Here is a 23,626-nt window from a genome sequence, read left to right on the forward strand (position 1 = left end):
TAGATTTTTGAGCTTTCCTCTTGAGAATTGGTTGTTCTTTAGGGCTACCTTTTCTAATAGAATTTACAAAAAAAACCCCTGTATTTTAGGTGTGAATCACTGCCAAAATTAATACTGTGCTGAGTATACTTACACCAGTAAGCCATGCTAGCATGCACATTTTAATTTATAACTGTATACCCTCAGAAAGTTAAAAGCAGCATCTCAAGTTGCATATTCCTACTTGTTGGTATATGTGTTCACTTAGGAATGTACCACATGTTAATTAAAAGCAAACAAAACCTATGAAAAACAAAGAAAAACCTTGTTGGTTCTCTGAGCAGGACTCTGCCTTAATCATTGTTGATGGATGAAACTCTTCACCATTGGGAAGAAGTGTACCTGGGATTGCAAGCCACTAACAATATTAATGCCATTTTCTCTGTTTTGTACAGAATTAACAGTATTCAATACCACTATTCATTTTGCTCCCTGCTGCTTTTTGCCATTTAACTTTCTTCCTGCATTAGTCACAGCCATCTTGATACAAAGACACAGAGATGTCTTTGCACCAAGAGAGTGCAAGTGGCATAGAGGTGGTTTCATTGCCAACCTGTGAGGGTGATATCATCATCTTCTATGATTTGCTCTTCTGCAACATCCAGAGAGTTCTCAGTGATCATGTCACTAGGTTCATCCACGCAGGTTAAGCCAGAGTAGTTATGTAGGAGTTCTGCACTAGGAACATGCTCCACGATGACAGCAGGGAAAATAGATGGATCACCAAGCTAGGGGGTGGAGAAAAAAAAAACCAAAATATTAGTTAGACTGCCTCCAATCTAGCCACTTAATGACTAATATTTCAACAGACATGTATTAAACCATCTGGATATTAAACTGTCAGGAGGGAGTACAAAAGATGATTTTTAGCACCTGAAAGCAAATAGCAACAGTGTCCCACCAGGAGCCAGAGGCTGAATATTGCTGTAGTATCTACTGTACTGACTGCACTTGAGCACATAACACCAGACTTGCATGACAGAGTTTTGCAGCATTAAAGCTGACAATACAGAGGAGTGGCACAGCACAGTAAGTGCTAAACTTTGCTGGCAATAATACTGGGTGAGCAACTTGCTGCAAACACCTTCACCTTTTGCTCTTCCCATCAAGCTGAGAGTGAAGGAGTCCTATGGCTGTGAGGACTGGACAGTGCACTCACAGGCAAATTCCCTATGAGACACTATTTGAAAATCACTATTTTAGGGGACATTTGTTATTGTATTTTAGGGGTGTAACAGCTTGATGTAAGTGCCGTAATAAATTTCCTCTCTAATTTTTATGGCTTTAGTAATTTTGTATTACTCACACCACACCCCCCCTCAACACTTTCCTTCCAAAGTCTGCATTTAGACATCATCGTTTGGTCTTAATAGTCATTTTACATCAGATACAGAGGGAAAGATGCAGCTGGGAAACAGAAATCAAACTGACTAGCAATAATAACAAGTAACTCACTCTCTGAAAAGGCAACCGCTCAACAGGAAGAGGTTTTCAGCAAATAACATCTACCACAGACACTGTATTTTTCAAAGTGAGTATTTTAAAATGTGCTTTGCAGGAAGAAAGTTATAGCAGATTGATAGCAGAACAGGTTCAAAGAAAGTCTAGTGTAACTCTAAGGTTCCTTGACTACATAAAAAATAAAACACATTATGAATATGTCAAGCTTAAAAACAAGAAAAAACCTAAAAGTGGCTAAAACATATTTCTGGGAAAACCAATATATGTACATTTGGTCCCACACTCCACAGAAGAACACAGATATGTATAGATCATAGAATGGCCTGGGTTGGAAGAAACTTCAAAATCATCTAGTTCCAATCCCCCTGCCATGGACAGGAACAACTTCCACTACATCAGATTGCTCAAAGTTCCAGCCAGTCTAGCCTTAAACACTTCTAGGGATGGGAATCCGCAACTTTTCTGGACAATCTGTTCCAGTACCCTTCCACCCTCACAGTAAAGAACTTTTTCCCAATATCTAATCTAAACCTACCGTCTTGTAAGTTTGAAGTCATTCCCACCTGTACTGTCACCATATGCGCTTGTAAATAGTCTCAATCTTTCCTGTAGGTCCCCTTCAGGTATTGCAAGGAAGATCAAGTAGTTTTTTTAACCACACAAGTTAAAAACCCAAGGGAAAAAACCAACTGTATGATTATGTCCTTGTTTAATTCTTGTTTAAGAATTACTCATCTCTCACTCCTGCCACTGCACACACCATGACAGACAGAAAATGGTATCAGAGCTATCTGCTCAACCCAGACAGCAGCTATGGGAGCAAGGCTCCCCTAGGGAAGAGTCTGGACTATAAGTACTGAATGTAGAAAGTGCAATTACAAGTTTTAAAAGGCAGTAATTACCACTTTAAATTGCTCTGTGTTTTGTAAAACATGTCTCAGCAAAAACTGTGGTAAAGGGCAATCAGGAGAAAAAGAAGAACTAAAAACCAAAAATAGTATTTTAATGGGCTTCTATCATGGACAGTCTCCTAAACAAAAAAAAAAAAAAAGTCAACAAAACCAAAATTTTAAAAAAGACCCCAAAAATAATGACCTATTCTACAAAACATGTTTCAAAAGAGAGCAATATGGTAGAAGATCAATAAAAATGAACAAAGTGCAGACCAGTTAAAGCCCTCTTGTGCAATCTTATCACCAGATGACAGGTGTATATCAAGTCACACAATGCGACAGCTGTTACCCCACACCTTTGTGGGCACCTCTAACCAATGCTGCATCATGCTGGAGCTGAGAAATCAGAAATCCCTGAATGGCCAAGAGGTCCCTACTGTTCTTCAGAAAAAGTCATGCTCCCATTTCACATCCTATTTGCTTACTGACCCTAACATCCTATTTACTTCCAGGCAAGAATAAACAAATAGATTTGATTAAGTAGAAGCCACATCAATAAAAAAGTATAAAGCACTGTTAAGAGAGAAGAAAAATAAAAAACTACATGCATTAAAGAAAAGTTTTATTTTCAACAACACATTCCATAAGCTACAAGGTAGATGGTCCATTACAGCCTCATTCCTGAGATACAATTATGCTCTACAAATAGTTTAAATACCTCAGTTTCAGTAATATGCCATGATATATAATTTTTGGGATTTAAGTTACAGACAGCTGTGGTGCAGGCATTTGGACATGAGCTAAGAACCCCAAGTTTCCTTCCCAGCCAACAGACAGAAATGGCATTTTTAGGGCACAATTTCCCTGCCCAATTTTAAGCTCCTGTGCTATGATAGGATGTCATGCCCTAAAAACACCTGCATTGACTATGAAATAGTGGAGGCATTGGGGTGCTTGTTTCTGGTGTAGGCAGCTGTGTCCCACACTCTCATGAGCTTCCTCCTCCCCGCCACGTCTGCGCAGCGAGGTGCGCTCCTCGCCCCCTTCCGCCTTGCACCTCCTCAATAGCTGCAGTGTCTGCAGCCACAGATCGAGTTCCTCTGCTCAAGATAAGCCTTACGTGAGCTTCTTCTGGAGAAGAAAATTACTTTGGCTCAGCTCTGTCCTTCTCTAATGACTGATGCTCACATCACTGGCTTGGCCTCTGAGAAGATGAGTTGTAGAAAAATGTTTCAGAATAATAAACAAAACAGATAAAATCAACTGATTGTCACATGTTTTCAGATCAGTTTCTCAAAGCCCTGTTTAGTTTACACCCTCTTCACTTTGCTATGAAACATAGTTACAAAAGCCCAAACATCCACATGTTTCTAAAATATGCTTCACTACTGACCAGAATGTTTCCTGTGGCACTGAGCTGTGCTGCTTCACGCAGTTCCGAAGTACTTGGTTTGATCCATATGATCAGATCTGAACTGCTCTGCCAGATTAAACTGGGTTTGGCCATATCTAGAAACAATCATCATACACACAACACTCTGACATGGTTGCTATGTCTGTCTGCAGGCAGAGAAACCCCCAGGGCAATACCTCTTCACCTGAACTTGGTGCCAGACTACCAAGGACGTTGCCGACACACTATGCTTCCAAAAGGCTGGAGATGAACAGAAAAGCATTCACTCGTGGTAAAACACTTTAAATGTGCTTTTCTTTAACTTAATCACAGTTTTGAACTGGAAGAATCAGAGTAAATGTAATTTCTCATGGTCTAGTATTTTAAAACTGTTGTTATAACTGCTTCCAACTCAGTCCCTACAGTGGTACAATATATGGATTTTCCTTCCTGCCATGGTTGTGAAAAGGAAAGGAAAGAATATGCTAATATGCTCATGCTGAGAAAAGCATTCACACAACTGCAAACCAATTTAATTTGAAATGCATTTTTGTGGAAATGGCCATTGTTTTTTTATACAGCATTTGCAATTGGTTATGATTTCATTAACAAGCCTTTCCTTCAGTTTTAAAAGCTAATACTAATGTACACAGATGTACACATGACTATTGTGAGGTAATGTTCTTGATTTCATTGAAGGCATCAGAATCCCAGTTGAGAGAAAATCTAAACCTTCCTCTAGCTCTGTTGTTTTCTAAGACAGAAAAATAACTGTACAAATTTGGAACTGCAAAAGAACCTTTTTTTACTATGGCTCCCTTTGAATCTAGTGTGTAACGAGAACTACACACGGGGAAAACATTAAATTACCAACTACAAGGTAGTGATTCAATTAGCACGAATTAAATTACCTCTCTAATAGCAAGGTTGCAAAATAATTTATTTCTAATGCAAGCATGCTTCTATATGCCCTAGCAAAAAGGAAGAGTGCAAACTATCCCAAAAATTTTTATAAAGTCCCAAATTAAAGTATCAGCAATGATTTTCAAGAAATCAATACAGAGATCCATAGAAGAACAATTTGTGTGTTTTTAAATTTCTCCTACTTCTGCTGCTTCATGTTTCTTATACAAAATATAGGTAGAATATATTATATATGACACCCTAGCTCCAGCAAAGCTTTGACTTGGCTTCAACCCATTTCCCATGTCTGCTGGATACATAAAGCAATTGAGCTACTGCTAAAATCTTCCCAAATCTTAGACACCAAATCCCCGTAGATGGACCTTTACCAATTCAGAGGAATGCAAACTTCATACAGATGAAGTTCACAGAAAGTCCCATGAGCAGGTCCCTGAAAGCATTGGCTATATTCCACAATCCCCTGAAAACTGAACCCCGTCCTCCTCCGAGGGCTAAAGGCAGCAATCCTCCTTTCTGCTCTCTAATTCTTTTAGTGCATTTGACATGCTGACAAGGTGTTTCTCTTTTTCTCTGAAAATTGTCTCATCAACTGTCACCAACTGACGGAAGATCAAAACACCATGCGGGCCACGGAAATTGAAAAAATGGAAGGGGATTTCTTCTGCTTTGGAGGTACTGTCTTCTCATACTACAAGTCTTTAAGGATGACAACTTGTCCCAGGAATAAGGTGACTAGCTTTTAACTGGTGTGGAATAAATTTTGTCTGAGTGAGTGATGGGTGGGAAGAAATACATGTGATAGATAGTAGAAGGGAAAAGCTACATGGGAAAAAAAAAAGGAGAAAGCAACCTCAGGGAAAAAAACAACTGTCTTTTAAACCAAACAACAACATTCAGACTCACAATACAGATGGCCATTTATATTAAAAAAACAAACAAACAAATAAAAACCAAAACACCCCAAAAACCTAAACAGACCTAGGGGAAGCGACCTTAGTGACTAGAAAACAGCTTTTGAAGTTTTCCTTTGCTGACAGTCCCTGTGCAGAGGCAGAGGTAGCTTCTCAACTTTAAAGGTGTTCCCACTGCCAGCATCTGAGACAGGACCAAACTTAACAGAAGGATGCTGCAGGCAGACACATGATGCTCACTCTTCTGGGAAGACAACCTCATTACAGATTTCATATTTTCCTTAAAGTCTTCATAAACCTGCAAGTGGATAAAGGGAAGGAACCTTTTGCAGGAACTGTAAATAGCCCAAAAAATGTAGACTTTCACCTTGAAGGCATGAGATGATGGTGCAGAAGTCATGGCTCAAACTAAGGTCTCAGACCTCTCTGTATCAGAAAAAAGCAAGAGAGAAACAAATGCCAGAGGTACAGAAGGGGTCTTCAGGCACAGGTTACAACAAGCATCAGAGCCACCTGAGAGAGCACAGCCCAACATAGAGCAGTCATGCTGGGAACCATGTTAGCAATTTAATGGTTGTAATAATTCAATTTCTCCCTGGCACCATTTAAAGCTTCCTACTACGGATCTAGCCACTATGCCTGCTTTTATTCAGCTTTTTAAATTAAGACTATCCTGATCAAAAAGTCCACAAAAGACTAAATGAAAAGGCTTGAGAGAAGAAGCTGCAGATAGGAAGAGAAGCAGGTTTAGGCAGTGATGTTGACTCAGCCAAAGACTGCAGGAACTCCTACCCAATTGTGTGTGTGCTATCTTCCTCTGTCTCACAACAACAACAAAAGAACACAAACAAACAAAACAAAAGCACAGAAAAGAGGGAAAAAAAAGGAGCAAGCTCTCTATTTTAACCAGATCCCTGACATGTAGCAGAAGCCAGACAGGTTATCAGTAGCCTTAGCCCAAGCCGCTTGTTCCTGTCTAAAAATTATAAGGATATTTTCACTTCATTTCTTCCTCACCACAGATCTATTATATGATAAATGAACCTTCCAAGAATAATGAAAAATTTTTAAATCATTCTTTTTTAAACTGCAAAAAATAAAGCTGATAAGAGCAAGTCCTTCCCGTTCACACGAGTCCATGTGACTGAGCCCCTCCCACCGGCATCTGCCACTGAATGCTTACATTTGCAAAGTGTTCATAATTTATGGTTGTTTAACCAAGACTTAAAAAAAAAAAAAAAAAAAAAAGAAAAATAGCCATGAATTATGACTTCCCTAAAATACTGAGCATAGTTGCCTCTTAGACCCTGAACCTCTCCCCACAGCTGCCCCATGTCCCAAGAGCTCTTGGCAAAAGAGAGCTCCAGGCAAAGCTTTGACAGGAAGAAAAGTACCAAAGTTCTTAAAATTCCAGCTTGTTGGGGCATTGCAAAAATAACTATTGAAAGATGAGTTAGATGACATCATTTGTATACAATGAAGATCCAAAAAAGTGCTTTTGCCCAACACAGAGCACTTACAGAGCTAACATTTTTGCAAAGTACACAAATTGTGTTGTCCATCCCTAAATACAACTAATCCAAGAACTTAGAAACTTTAGGAGTAGCAATAGCTCCTGTGTAGTAAGAAGCAGGTCAATCAAGTATAAGCAAGAAGCAGTCCTTTTGGGCTAATGTACTACAATCTCTCAGACAAATGAAATTTTCCTTCAGTTTTCCAGGTCTTCATCTGTGCAGGAGTTCTTTTCTACAACTGGGCATTTAAGATTTACCTTCAGGCAGCCAGCTATTCGGCTACCTGCATCTTTGATATCTGAACTCAATGAACTCAGTGATTTAAAGGGAGCTTACGTCTGACTGGAGTAATGAACTTCCTGCTATGCACCTTCTATCTCTGGCCTTTCATATCTTTGCTTTCACCACCTTTAGGGTATGCTACAGAACACCTTTTCTTAGACTTCATCCAGAGCAGAATTTAGTGGGGTTATGAGATAAACATCAAGGCTGAGTTTGTTCTGAAGCTGGAGAAAGCTCTGTTTAGAAAGGTTTTACTGTCCTGTTGAGCACTCTTTAGTATTTTTAAAGTTTCTCAGGTGAGCATCTGAAGAAATTGCAAGAAGCAGAATGCATGGCTAAACGAAACAAAACCCCATCTGCTCGCACTACCCTTCCCAGAAACCACACTGAAGTAGCCCTCCCTACCTCAATTCTCCCATCTCCTATCGGCTTGTAAAGTAAAGCCAGCAATGAACAACCAGCCTTACCAGAAGTAATAGGTAAGGTTCATTTCTGACTATGCTTGTGCAATTCCCATATCTAAATCCCCAGGCTACCACAAGCTCTGGAAAAATACAGGGAAGGAAGTTACATTACTAATTCCACCCAAAACTGAGTTTAGACAGACAACACTCAGTTCATTGAAATGATCGCATGACTCTGACAGCAGAAACAGGCCAGTGACCAGCCAGATATTAGGCCATACAGAAAACCAGAGACTGGTTCATAAAACCAAAAGCAGGACATTTTTTTAAGAGAGGAGAATAAATGCTTTTACATTAACAAAAAAGGAACAGTTTGTCATGGCACTTAGCCTTTTAAAAAGGCTCAGACACCTCATTTCTTGTTAATAAATGCAAGCTCTAATATTAACCACCAGCTATAGAGAAGCTGCATTATTTTTACAATAGGAATCCTACACTGAAGCTTCAGGATTCACAGGATGTGGTTTAAATCATCACCACCTATCTGAGAGTCTGCGTAGGTAGAAACAGACATATTTTCCCCGCAGTGTAAAAGAAACCAATGTAAATTACTTTCAAGCTTATTTCTGAATAACCATCGTGCAGTAACACAATTTAGAAACCAGTCTGTAAATAACAGTGAGCAGGTATGTACTGCCCCTTCCAGTCATCTGCAGGGTGACCATTACTTCTACTCAGAATTTTATCCTAGTACACTAGAGAAGTTGAAACTACTATAAAGTACCGTCATTTTAATAATTCTATATCACATATGCATGGGTTCTACTGGCACAAATCAGCCAAACAGGAAAAATATTTTTGGAGGAAGATGTCTTTGCAATACTGGGGAGCTTATAACATTTCAGCCAATTTCTGTTCCGCACATGCAAGTTACGGGAAGCAACAGGAAGCTTTTGAAACAGCACAAAGATCTGCTGCAACAATAATGACCTCAATGTTTCCTTTTTGTGTTTTATACCACATTTTTCCTCGTGTTTCATAATACTCCTAACACCAACTTGTACAAATATGGTTTCTTACACCATCCCATACCTGCTGCTCATCCTCCATGACGTTGCTGGCAAATTCAAACACAAGCTCATTCTGCTGTACAACTGCTGCCATAATAACGCATTCCCAGGTCTCAGCTCCACATACAAAGAAAAATGTTCTTGAATGTGAAAGAACAGAGAGCTTCACTGAGGTCCAGCTGGGCAGAAAGGCAGGTTCACAAAATGGATCGAGTATCAATATTTGTGTTTCTTAGATCATCAGTGTTCCTAGGTTCTTCTCTTCTCAAAGCAAAACAAACCAAGGCAAATCCTTTCCTGAGTTGTTCTTCCCGCCTCGATAGCCTTTACCACTGTGGAGGGAAAAATAAAAAAAATCATTAAAAAATTGTTACTTTAGCAATGTGAAATTGTAGCAGTGGCAATAAAGCTTTCTGTGCCTTAAAACTGTTCTATCTACATCTAAGGAAGTCAGATACTTTTGTGTCTCCAAAGGTATTACTTTTACTGATTAATGTATGAGAACTTTCATTACCTGAAACAGAACTGTTTCAGGAAATACGACATCAGTTTCAAAGTGTTTCATATTAAAAGCATGAGTCTAAGGAAATGTTACAAAAGTTAACAAAGAGAAAATCCATATTTTCATTTGATTCAGATATGCAGTTTTCACATTCACTAGTACCTCTCATCTTCACAGTTTATTCAAAGTGAAAATACAAAACTCAGACAGACCTACTCAGCTGTAGGATATCCCAAGTATATCACATTTCTTCTTCACACACAGTTTAAATTTAACAAAGTTGTTGTTTTGCAAGTAAAATGTTCTGGATCTTGAATCCCCATGTCAAAATAATGAAACCAATAAATAAATTCTTTGTACAATCCAGAGGGTGCCCACGTTCCTACATGAAGCAGATCTTCAGCTTCATGTTAAAAATGCACTGTGAATGTACCCTTATCTCTACCAGAGGCTCTCAAGCAGCCGGAAGGAAACAGCACTGATCACGTCACGGCAAATTAGAACTGTCAAAAAAACTGCACAGTACAAAGAAAAAAAATCCCCAACTACTGAACATAAACAGCTTTGGTGAAAGGATGCCTGCCCAGAGCTCCCATGCTGTTACCTACTCATCTGTGCCAAAGGTAAACTCAGTTAGGGTGAGCTGACCAAGAGGCTGCTGCACCACCTCTGGGGAAAGAGACAAGCGCAAGAAGAACTCTTTGTATACAACTCAGGTGACCCAGACATTAACTTAAAAATCTCCCATTTCAAATAATAATGGGAGCAGGTGTCTAAAATTAGGAATCTAAGGAGTGCGTTGGTGCCTAGGAATTTAAATCAATATATTTTAAAAGAAGAAAAATGTGTGGTTCCTAGTGTTTTGAGCAAAATCCTTTAAACTGCCTTAAGAGCTGCCATGACAAAAGAATAAGGGGCAGAGGTCTAAGATGTACCCATCCAGAGTGAGACCCACAGGAAAATCAACGTCAGTTTCTTTGGTGATGATTAGCATCTGCCTTTGTGCAGGAGGTTTAACTTTGCCTTGTTTTTGCAGTAAGCTCAAACTCAAAAAAATGAAGATCATCTTCCTCTCCCCACTGCCAAGCAATTTAATTAGGGAGGATCATGTCAGAGACTTGCACTCCCTCACTCTAGGAAATGTAACAGCTGCTTTTCCTATATAGGTTGTGGTATTCCCAAATTCCTAAGTAGTGATGGCAGAGCATTTAGGCATTTAAGTCACTAGATCCTACCCTTCTAAGAAATCAGGAAACCTGAGATTATGCAAACAGGAGAACCTCCCCAACTTCCAAAGTGTGCTCTAATTAGCTGTTAAAAGGTTTGTAGTAGCCACAACCTTAACAACAGAATATTGCTTTAATGAGAGTTGCATGCATGAACAGAGAAGGAAGTGCTGCAGGAACCATTTCAACCTCAGCGCTTGCCACTTTAGTGGTTGACTTGAATAGTTAACAAGGCTTTCTCCATACTTTGGCAGAGTTGTGGCACCAAAAGCATTACATGCAACCATATAATCCTGGGTGACTTCCCAAAATCTAATTATTTGGCCTTGCCTTTTGGAAGATGCCATAAGGGAGTAGACACACATTGCCAGCATAGTGGGAGTAAGCACAACTTGGCCCATCCTAGACTCTGTCATCCTGTACACCAGCCTAAAAGTGAAGTATATAACTATATAATATATAGTTTAATATTGCCTACAGGCACCGATTCAAGTGGGTCAATCTATGCCAACAGGGATACACCAACTTTTTCAGAAGAGAAGACAGTTATGGAAATTTACATTGACTAAACTTCACATAAAGTAATAGAAGTACAACTTCTATTTTGGTTCCTGCTTAGGAATAAATTGTAACTGTCCAACGAGATGAAATAATATTTTAAGTCACACCCTCTAATCACTGAAGAGCAACTTCACTGTAAAGGATCACAAGGCAAACAGGGAAATACAAGAACCTCCTCAGTTGTCCAACTTTAAACTTCTGTTTAAATGGAGGTGAAACCAATTGTTCAGAGTCAGAATACTGCAAGGGCTTATAATCATAGCCACTACACTGACTTGAAGCCACAAGTATGAACAAAGGCTACAAGTTCTTAAGACCCAGTAACTTTCTAAGGTCAATAACAATTAATACAGCCAATGTAAAATCAGGATAAAGGACATGTTGGAGACACAGGTTACCCAGTAAGGTCTTAAATATAAGGAAAACTGGAGGTCAAGCTACCCTAAAAATTTTAGAAGTTCCCCACATGCACTGGGAGCTGACATTTTCTTCCATTAGTGTCAGGTTATTCATTATTCTGTAAAACATTAATATTTTACAGTAGATACTACAATATCAAAATGTACACTAAATGCATAAGATATAAAAGCCGTAGTAGTAAACTTACTAAAAGCCATAAAGAAATATTTCCTTACTTTTTATTTTAAAAAAGAAACAAAACTCTCAAAACAAAACTAATTATCCTGATTTAATATCATTTAAGAGAGTGCAGCAGCATATTGCATTTGATCCACACAAACAATGCTTAAACCAGTGACACTATGCTAACATGAAAGTAATCATCTGATGCCTCTGTAGGAATGGTCAGTCAAAAGCTGCTTTATGAGTTCTGCACTGTGATGATGCAGTGAGGTGAGACTGTTCCTCCTCCCCTACACCCCGACCCAAAAACCACCAAGGGCTCTATAAATAAAGATAAGTGATACATTCTTTTTACAAAAGAAACATCTACCACAACATTAGTACCAAATCCAAAGACAAGGGAGTGAACAAGCTTTAGTGAGCTTTTACATCTAACCTTATAAAAGTTAGGGACTCAGACTATTACTCTTTGCAGGATATTTTTCATTACTTTTGTTCAGTGTATAGTAATAGCAAATGATTTATTGGGCAACAACAGCACAGCAGAATAATGCAAAAGTGCTTTCCTTTAATCCATATTATTTTCTTTGCCACATAGAAAACAAGAGCAGCTTTTCACAGAACCCAGCAGAATTCTAAACCAGCTATATTTTCCTTCACATCTATTTTTATAAACTGTGCTTTCATTATTCCAACTATCACAGGGTCCTGCTGTCTACAGGCTAACACAAACACGACTATTGTTTTTGCTATGTAATGCCACTTATCCCCTACCTGATTTTACATACATCTGCAAGTAGAAAATAAGTTATTTGCAAACAGCATAAAAAGTGTAAAGTCTATTCACATGCACAGTAAGCTTGACTACATACAAATAATCCTAGGAGAAAGGGAACCCAATATATATTATCATAAAATTTACATCAAATTTTCAGAACTACTACTTACTTACTTCAGAAGGAAGTAAGGTTTTGCTTTCATTTTTAGTAATTATTGTACAAATATAATATAAAAAGCAGCATTAAAACACAACAACATAAACAAACATCTTGATTTTGGTTAATCCTTGAAACAGAACTCAAATTATTTCAATCCCCCTGGAAGCTCCCTCACCCACTGATTTCAACATCTAGGAACAAGCTCCTCAATCAGTCTGTCAAAAAGCACATTCAGACAATCTAAGCTTTAGTACATGCTACTCTGGTATCCCAGAAGATGCACTGAAAGATTCTGTCCTAAACATCAGCTAGACTTCATAACTTTTCCCCCACCACTCTTTACCATTTATACCTTCCAGTTAGTCCTAGCCCATTGAGGACTAACTGAGCCAGTTCAACAAAGTTTCTAAGAAATACCTCCAGAACCAACGCTTTTGGTCCCAGTGGTGAAGCCACAATATTGCAACTAGGCTGGATGCTGGAATCCACAAATTCCCCTTTAAATCCTGATAATTTAAATCCTGATAATGAACCACTACCTTATCATTCAAGCACTGTAATGCAGAACACCAAAATAAGACAACGACACCACACTGGAGCATGTGTAGCAGGCATCAAAGCACCAGATAGAAACCCAAAAATTTGCTAAAGGTCAGCTATGAGCTTAGAAGACTCAAATCTTGCTACTGAGAGTATCCCAGATAAGCTGAAAGATGCCTCCAGGAAGCTACTGGATCCAGCCCCATTTAGGGTTACTAAAGATGACTGTAATCATCCTGCACTGCCGTTCTCATGAAATTAATAAGATCATTCATACATTTAAATCAAGAACCAGCTTAGTGCTTTAAGATTCAAGTGCAGATCTGAATCCTGAGTTACTGATGCAACAGTTCCACTCATTCAACACAGGGACAAATCACTTGAGATTGGACTTTCCCATTGATTTCCTAAGACAGTCTGTAGCATTAGCATTAGCCTAGAAATGTCAAAGTTGTGACTTAACAGAAATGTAAAGCTGAACCCCTCCCTTCTCTACACCATCTTGGATACAGAGAAAAGAGGGGACTGAATGAGAGGAAAGGGAAGATTAAAGAAATCTGAACAGAACGACTGGGAATCATCTCAGGTGAGGTCAAACACATGGATGGTAACCACACCATTTCACTCAAATTTCTATCTCCATTCTACCACCGGAGATTAAGGATAGTTCAACCCAGAGTCAGTTCACCTCTGAAGAGTCAACAAGTATCATCATAGAGTCAGGTTTTCTTAAAAAGGAGGGCAAAGCTGAATAATATTGCAGTTCTCTTAATGCAGAAATCCCAGATAAACAATGATCTTTATATTTAGTCCACACCAAGCATAAATGTTAACAGTTTAGTATTCTGTGTCATTCTTCATGGACTAATTTTTACTATCCAGTAATATCACAAATTTGCACAGGACAAGGGATTTGAAACATGTGCTTAGACTCAGGGCATCTGCAATGATGAAATGACAAGAAGAACAAATTAATATATGTCACTTGGCACACAAAGTTTCTGAAATGTCAGTCTTTCTACTGCTCACACAAATTAAAGGAGATAGAAAAACAACATGGTTAAGAGGATAGAACTGAGGAAGGAAAGAAGCAAAATAAAGAACAGACTCAAGTCCTCTGAGAGCATCCATGCTGCCTAGGGCAAACTGTGCAAAGGGCAGCTGACATAATAAAAGCCAACAGAGTGACCTTTGCTGAGCTTTCATTAAGGACAAAGAAATCATCAGTATCAATAAATCCCTGTTTTGCAGCCCGTCTGGAAACCACAGGCTCTCAGTGCATATGCAGCAAGGAGGACAGAGAGTAAAGGGTTTATCTGTTAAATATAAACAAGTATAAAACCCCAAAACTGACACAAAATCCAGTCAATATCAAAGAAATGAAAGGAACCCACTTGACACAAAAACAGATGTTTACTCCAAAGAGAAAAAAAAACAACAAATGCAAACAACAAGCTCTTTGCCATCACAAAAAAAAATTCACATTTTAATCTCTTTTTTGTAACTATCGCTTTTAGCCTGAATATTTTAATTTGAGGCCAGATTCCTTTCCAGACTACTAACAGTAATGGCTCCTCCACTGTTTACAGCTCCCCCACCCCTGAAAACTCTTTTCTTCCAATCTCCCATGCTCCCTCAGATTTTTTTAAGTCCCTTTTATTCAGCACATTTATGTAACACAGCTGTTGTACACAAACCCAGCAACCTGGCAGAACACTGCTGGGAAAGCTGAAAAAAATTAAAGCATGGTTGAGGCTTTTTTTTTCCTCTGTATCCTCTCCCACCAACACGTTCAATGTGTCAAGGCAGCCTCAAATCAGTGTAGGTGTGTAGATGTAAAGCACCCTAAGTAATTGATTTATGCTGCAGCAACAAAAGATCAGCCTACAACCAACAAGCCAGGCCTAAAGTGCAACCTAAAAGATACTGAGGTGAGACAGGCTTTTCTACTGAAGCTCCTGAGCTCCAAAAAAGCAGTACTTGAGCATCTGTTAAGAGCAAGCCTCCCAAATTTGATCAGGCAAGGAAAGGCCAGGCCAAGTTTTAGCCACCTGTCTGCAGTGTTTGCTCTAGCAAAGTAGAGCCAACTCAACAGGAAAAGTTAGCTGACCTAAAGCAGGGGAGCAAGGACACTCCAGGGGGAATAGAGGGTCCAAATCCACTTCCCCATTCCCCCAGCACGAAAATAACTGAATTTTGCATTTTCACAGACTGACTGCATAGTATAAGAAGAGGTTCAGGAGATGGGACATGACTTATCCCCCACGATGGGACAATTCCATTCCACCTCTCCTTCCCAAATCATGTGAGAGACTGGACCTCTTTTCCTCCTTGCCTGCAAGCCCCCAGCTCTCCTTCCATCCCAATCAAAACTGTTCAGTGGATTCAAACACGATTTTCCAGCTGCCCAACTTTCAGCACATTAGATGCCAAAAAGAGAAGAGTAGGGTAAATTTTTAGAAGTGGTTAACCATCACCTGGCTACTCATACAGCTTTGAGCTGAAAGCTCACACAGCTTTTCAGTCTGAAACTTTTCAGATTGAATTTGGGTTACTGAAGCATCAGGTCACAGAAAAATCACTTATTTCAACTACAGTTACATAAAAATTTTTCAAAAACATTTTCAACTACAGTTAGATAAAAGCCACGTAACATTGCTTCACTGCACAGCCCCTACTCTACCTGCCTGCAGGACACACGGACCCAGGCACACAGAGCAGCTGCAGTTGCATGAACACACTTTACATCCATGTGCACATGCAGCACACATGCACCAAAGCATGTGTATGAAATGTGTGCCCTTCTACTGACTTGACTTTTAACTTCTGGTGCAGCTCTTTTGCCTACCAAAGATTAAAAAACCCCCACATCTCTATACAACAATGGGATACACAAAAGTCCTCCTTTGCTTCCAGTTCAGTCACCTCCAGCAACTGCCGCTCATCAACACCACACCACTGGAAAAATACATAGTTTGATCTTCTCCTCACCCACTGAAAGCCAAACAAGATGAACTGTCCCTCCCAAAAAGGACACCTAAAAGACCAGTGTCCCCCAGGCAGCGCATGGGGACAGCACACAGTTTGCCAAGCCTGCAAGAATTCCAGAGTCTGTCTACCAGCCAGGGAATGGAGCAGCACCAACATCTCAGGGCAGTATAAACATCTTGGTCTTGGAAAGCTAACATCTGTACATAGGCATTGTCAAAAAGGAGAGGGGGTGTAAGCCGGGCCTTCACCACCTGGAAATGCTGGCCACAAGCACACCACCACACTGAGCTCCCTGGCAACCAACAGCATGACTGCCCATCTTTCTAAGAATTCTGTGCAGGACTATCTAAAGGTCTCTTATCCTAACAAAAGCATCAGGTTTTGTTATGGGGAATGTTTCTGAAAGCATGGCCTTTTGCAGTAATGTAATATGGATCTAAGGACCAGCTGAAAACATAACATTCATAGCAAAGACCTGCTTCTCCTCTTGCTACTGCAAAATGGTACACAAACACACTAATGTCCAGTAAATGCAGAGGCTGGGAAGTATGGTTTGCTGGTCCAAAACTCTTGGCAGTCACTAATTTGGTCTGCCCCTCGATTCTGCCTTTTGTAGTTAATTCATCACTATTGGTAGCGAAAGGAGAAAATCAGGTGATCGTATTTCCCAAAAATACGATCTGTTTTTTACAACAGAAGTAAAAAGCTTAGGAAAATTGTAAAATGTTTTAAAAACAGTTCAGTGTAATCAGACCCAACCAGCCCCATTATACAAGGATTTCTTTTTAAACAATGGAAAAGAGCTGTCTTAACACATGATAGACCTTCAGTAATGGAGATTGCAATCGCATGTCTCTAAATGCAGGATTTTGCTGTCCTCTATTCCTGTTAACTGCACACTTTTGGATTTACATATTCTCCATCAGAAAAATAGTAATATATTAAACATTGCAAAAGCAGAATAAATGGACTACAAGTTGGATATGACACTGCAAATGTCCACTTAGTCTAGCTCACCAAGTGGTAAGTGATACTAACTATGGAGAGAAAGGAAAACAAAAGGTCTCTCATTACTTCCTCTCCTATAACAATTAGTATATGCTATTTTATCCAATAGTAAATTTGCAGGGAGCAGACTGGTTTTATGTCTTGTAATAAGATAACCAAATTACCAGCATTAATAAGTAACATTCGTATCAAATATATCTTCCTATTTTTCACACTGCGCAAAATCTCAAAATGCTGTTTTAAAAAAAGATACCAAGAAAACAGTCAATTGATGAAATCCCAAATCAGGTTCAGAAATTTTTGCAAACCAAATGCATTATTCCAGTGACACAAAATAAATGTTTTAAAAGGCACCTTTAAGTGGTTTCTTGCATTTAATAGCACCTTTTATGGAGCATTAAGACCACAAGCCTACAAGCATCTATAACAAAAGAGCTGCAGATAAGTCAAATTTCACTGATTTCTTAGGGCAAGTTCCCTTGCATCTTTCAGAAAGAGCTGAAGGGCTGAGCTCCAAGACAGCTAAAACAGGATATGAGGAAACCTGTAAAAGAGGGGTGGAGGGAGGAAGAACTGTTTGACCCTGCAAGATCTTGCTCTTTTGATTAACACATACACACAGGAGAATGAAGTAGTGGCAGTGGGAGGAAGAAAGATCAGAGAAACTAAATTTAATTGCTTTGGAAAGGTGCCAAACTTCACAAATTACCAGTTGCTAGTCTGTACCCAATACTGACATAAAACTGTCAATCGTTCTCTAAAAACCATTATGCCCATAAATTAGTAACACATTCATTATTTTCAAACCACCTGCAGGTAAAAGTTAAGTTTACCAAAGAAAAACTGATGGCCAAAAACAAGAACTTTTTTTAGCTTCACTATAAATGAGCACTATATATATATATATGTATATATATATATATATACACACAAATAAAAGGAAAACAACAAAAAAAAAAAGGCCAGCAGAGATCAAGTTCAAGTTAAAAGTTTCTTACTCCAGGCAACCTCTTCCAGCCAAGCATCAATAATTCTAGATCAGGGAGTTAAATTCCCACAGGACTTTTTCAGTATTCTGCAAAAGTTGCTACAGGACCCAGCTCAGTAAAAACCTCATTACAACTTCTGCAACACAGATTTTTACCATTCTGTGGATTTCGTTTTGCAAATAATTTTTTTTAAAAACTCTTCTAACTGGACTGTCAAGCACAACAAAAAATACTTTAATAAGTTCAAAATTACTCTCTGACATAGCCATAGAATTGCTGCGTGATTTGCATTTCTATGTTTGAGTACTTGAGCAGTTTCAGAAATCTGAATTTAATGGACGTGCACCAGCTTGAAAGGGGCACAAACTAATCCACACAGAACCTGCTGAGGCCTCCCCTTTCCCAAACTCACAGACAGACCTGGACTTCAAGCCTCAGTTTGGTACTTTGCTCTTGTCAGTGATATTTACGTTCAAGGCTGCATTCAGCAAGTGACAGTTTGAGAAATATAAGGGGTCTTACCTTTGCAGTGTCTTTTAAAAAGCTGTAAGAATACAGAGCAGATTAGGCAATATTTGCCTCTCATTTGCTGTCAGCTGTCAGCAAAATGAACAGTCAAAAGCCTCTGGAGCAGGCTGGTATTAGTCAGCTAGACTTGAATTTCCAGTTCTTTTACATTGCTGTCTATTTTCCTCCATTAGGTTAGCCTGTCCTACCCTGGTATCAGATTACAGGGAGCCAACATTTATAGCACCTTGCAAAACAGTCGAATATATCACATACCTAAGTCTGCCTATACCTGCTGCCCTCAATGCTTAACCCTTTCTACCAACAGGAGAAACATTTATTCCGAGTTAGACTATATCACCTACAAAACATTTGCAGCAGAGGAGTCCTTTTTCCTTCTTACCTCACAGCTTACACAATGGAGTGAGATTTCATTTTAGGAACTGTGGAATACAGGCAGGCTACGCCAAGAACAGAGGCTCCAAGATGCCCCCAAAAACAAACCTGCACCTGCAGACCCTACCTCCAACAAGAGCCCTGGCCTGGAAGCACTTGTTGTTTATCTCAGCAGGTCTGAGAAACCCCATCCCCATTCTGGGTTCAAGATCATGTAATTACACTGATTCCCTGCCTCCCCTCAGACCCTGCTGCTAGAGCAGGAGGCAGGCAGGCGTGCTCTCAGCACATAACTGGAATGGCACAAGGAGAAGGTGTTTCCAGCCCATGGCTCTCCCAGCAACACTGGCTTCCTTCTGCCCAGCCAGGATGTGGTGCTGCCCTGGGCTTGGCTGTTCCACCATTTCCCTGATGGCTTTTAGCCCAACTTCCCTTTCTGGAAGGTGTCCTGCTAACCCTATTCTCACAGACTAGGGCCTACAATTTAGACAGTGGCTAGTAAAATCCTGCAATGCTGAAACAAAAGGAGCAGTGATTTCCCTCTTTGCACAAGGTGCGTGGCCTGCCCATGGCCACCAGTTGCAGTGGTAGTGCTTCAGAGGACTACATAAAGTATTTTGTGTTCTTGTATGAAAGGTACCTTAGCTTTCCTACATCCTCATCGTGAATCCTGGACTTAAATTCTTACAACTCATCCAGAGTTGTTCAGGCATCCTCCTTCTTGGGACCAGTGGTGCATTTTGTTAAAGCTGAGAATACAGGGTGATAGACCATTACACTCTTACAAGCAAGCTAGCTCAAGAGAGCAGAGATGAAACACACAAGAAGAATAGATAAGAATCACAGACACAGTCAAGGCTAAGCAAAAAAAAAAAATAATGGCTAAGAGGGCTTGTAATGAGAAACAGTACAGCCCATACCACAAAGCACTGCAACTAATACTTATCTATAAGCTGCTCTAACTCAGCACTAGACAAGCATTTTGGTCTTTCAGAGATTCTACTCATTTAAAAGAACACTTTTATTTATATTTAAACTAGCACTGTGGTTAGCAATGACACAAGTAAAATACAGATACATATTTCAGTTTAATTTATAAAGCTTATCAGTTAAAACATGTTTTTGCAAACCATGCCTGAAGCTTTTTAATCTATTTGCCACAAAGATCCTCATTCACCTTTACCCATAAATATAAGAAATTAAGTACTCAGTCACGCATTTCGAGTGGTTATACCACAGGAATTAGTCAGTGAGAACTTTTGCACCAGGCAAGAAGTCACCTGTTTTTTACAATCTGTGACCACTCAGAGCACATATACAGTGCCCCAACATACACCTTCTCTAAATATTCCCAAAGGTCCATTTTGGCACCCATTCGGTCACAACAATTGAGATTACTTATTTTCAGAAGTATTTTCTGAAATAGTTTGATGAGTGAACTAAGGCAAGTAGTCTGATTTTTTTTTTTGTTTTAAGGGTTTGGAGAGTCCAACACTATTTCTAACACAGGCAGGGATTCACTCATAAGGTTGGGATGGGAGAGACAAATCTCCATCAGCATATCTCTTGGAAAAATTCAGACACATCTCCTACCGTCAAAATCACAAAGCTGATACTTGCACTGAGCTTTTGTATAGATTCAAAAAACCCCAAAAAGCAAAAAAATGCCCAACCCAAGAAAAGGTGACAACACCTCATAACATCTCACAAGCAGAATTACTCAATTCAAAAGTCTATAGAAATGGCAATGAAAGGTAATTTAAGAAGAGGTGCAAAGTACCAAACCATACCTACAATCAGGCAGACTGATAAGGAACAGCTGCACACAGGGAAGTCAGAGCCCTCAGTCAGACTTCTGAACTCCCTCCCACTAACCTCCAAGTCTCACGAGTCTGGGGTAGTTTTTTTTCACTGTCTTTTCTAATATAATTGTCTGGAGTTTTTTAGCACAAAAACATTCAACTTAATTTTTGGCTTAAACAGGATTTTTACAGTAGCTCAAACAGCCTTTATGTAGGCCAGGGTCTCTTAACCATGACCAAAACAAAGCACATCTTTAAGAAAGTCTCCCAAGGCAAGACGTTTGTTACACCTTTCTGAGGTGAAATCTTCTGTCTGATTTCCAGTGTATCATAATTTACAGATCACTGTAGCTGCAACTCAAATGTCATCTAAAGCCTAACAAAGAAAACTGAAATTTATTGAAAACTATAGACTGAGGGACATAAGCTTTTCAATTTGCAGGTAGAAGGGTGAAGGCTAATTTGGGTTGGAAGGCTGTAACTGGGTATTTTCCCTCAGCATGAGCCACAGCTCTAAGCTGGGACGTGCTTTCTGCATGGAAAATTTGTACCAGTGTCACAGTTCACCAAAGAGAAAGACAAGAAGGAACAAAATACTCCAGATATGCTCAAGCCAAAAACAATAGGTAAGATCTGCACCATGCAGGAAAGGGAGCAAAATCACCTACTGACCAGTTTGCTCTGAACTCAAGGAATACTTTCAAAACATTAGCTTAAAACTGAACTTGAGATTCGATACAACTTTAAGAAAGTACCTACACAAACACAGCACTTAGACATGGAGGGAGGGACATGGTCTTGGTTAGAAAATGTGAGTATTACATAGCCAGAGGGACTTCAAAAAACAAAACAAAGAAAAAAAACCCAAACCAACAAAACCCAGACCTTAGGCTCTTGCTGTAACTTGTTTGATACACAAACCACCTTGTTACTAGACAGCCAACTACTTATGGGTGTGGAGCACATAGCACAAAGAGTTCTATGTGCAGGTTATAGCAATAATCTCAGTGTAGACACACTGAGTCTCTCCACACTGTACGTGGAAAAAAGCAACACAATTCACTTGTCTCTAAACCTTCTAGAGATGACTCCTTCATCCCTGCAGAGAAGCTGCAGGTTGGAGCTTTTTAGTTCCAGACTTGGTCATCATCTTTCCTTCTTTCTCCGCACTAGCATCTTCAGCATTACTCACTTGTTATGCTTTAAGAATAAGATTTTGAGAGGCAAATGCTTCTACACTGTTCTTATTTCCGTCTTGCACGTTTGTCTCATTTCAGACAGCTTTTCAAAAGGTAATCATTACCTTTCAGTTTCCAAGTCAGAAATTCACTGAACTGTGCTGTTTTCACAGAATCACAGAACTGTGGGATCCCAGGAAAGCAGAGCAGAGGGGCAGAATCATATCCCTCACCCTGCTGGACACACTGTTTTTGATGCAGCCCAGGATGCAACTGGCTTTTGGGGCTGCAAACACATGTTGTTGGGTCATGTCCAGCTTTTCATCCACCAGTCCTTGGACTTAAGAGTATGATGGTGTCTTTGCTTCTTAATCCTGCACAGTAAGGGTCCAGAAGCAAATGCCTTTTTAAAAACAATGCCCTTCACCTATTTGTTCAATATTGCTCTTCCCCAAAAGCTGCTGCTGGGTAAAATCAATGAGGTACTGAAGGCTGCCTGAATTGGAGAAGCAGAATTAACAGTATGAAGAGTACAGATGTTTCTGCTGTACTGAACATCTATCCAGGACATAAAATGTTACAGACTCAATTAATTTAAATGTCTGCAGGAAAAAAAAATTAGTTAAAGAACCAAGCAGAGACTATCTAAAATCATGCCTTCAAAACCTCCTCAAGGTGAGAGACTGCTTACACAGTTCTAGTGGAGAACATTCACTCAAGACATAATTAAAAGTTAGCTTTTTTGGGCCTTTAAGCTTCTAATTTTAATGCACTCTGAAATGCAATATATTCATTCCAGGTTATTCTAAAAATGCATATTCTTCATGATGTTTAGCATAATAAATGCATTAACTTGCAGCTATGCAGAATAAGACAGAAACTAATATTCCCATGCCATTTGTACATTTTTCTTTTTACAGATCAGTGTAGCCTAAATTCATGTTCTAAAGTATTTGCATGGGGTGGGATTAAGAAAGGAGACTATTAGTCTGGGGAATTTCAAACTATTGAACTTGGCTATTAAGAGAATATAAATTATCTTCTGATTTGTTGTTAGACTAACAATTCCCACCATGGGGTTTCAAACAGTGACAAAGCAGAACTTAAAGACCAACAAGATTAAAATAAAAAAGCAAAAAGATTTTTCTTAAGAGTGTTATGGAAAAGGAACAGGGTCTGCAAAGGTCCCTCCAGGGAAAGCAGTGTCTGGACAGGCCAGAATTTCTCATTTCGTAATGTCTGGGGAAGTGTACACTGAAGCCTAAGTCACTCTTACATGAGCACACACCTGCTCCTGGGAGACATAGAAATTCACTGCTAATGAAATGAACTTGACACAGAATTTATGAGTGTTGCATGAAAACACCTACAGAATCAGTGTACTCTGGAAACTTTCAGAGCTCCCACCAACCAGGTGTAGAGAAATTCAAGCCCCACTTCTTCCTCATTTCATCATTCAAGTTTCCATGTCTTTTGCAGAACTAAATAAGGCATCAGAGGTGGCTGCTGTGCATG

The 23,626-nt window shown here is 39.4% G+C and overlaps 1 protein-coding gene across 1 annotated transcript in view; it reads right to left on the bottom strand.

Annotated features, from left to right (window-relative positions):
* Window positions 1-23,626, bottom strand: part of ELF1 (E74 like ETS transcription factor 1) — a 55,310-nt gene that overhangs the window by 28,510 nt on the left and 3,174 nt on the right. The window contains 2 exon segments of the mRNA XM_005420740.2: window positions 593-767; window positions 8,914-9,223. Of these exon segments, the coding sequence (XP_005420797.1) occupies window positions 593-767; window positions 8,914-8,985 (247 nt within the window). The 5' untranslated portion in view covers window positions 8,986-9,223.

This window comes from Geospiza fortis, unplaced genomic scaffold (assembly GCF_000277835.1).
Source record: "Geospiza fortis unplaced genomic scaffold, GeoFor_1.0 scaffold194, whole genome shotgun sequence".
Lineage (NCBI taxonomy): Eukaryota > Metazoa > Chordata > Aves > Passeriformes > Thraupidae > Geospiza > Geospiza fortis.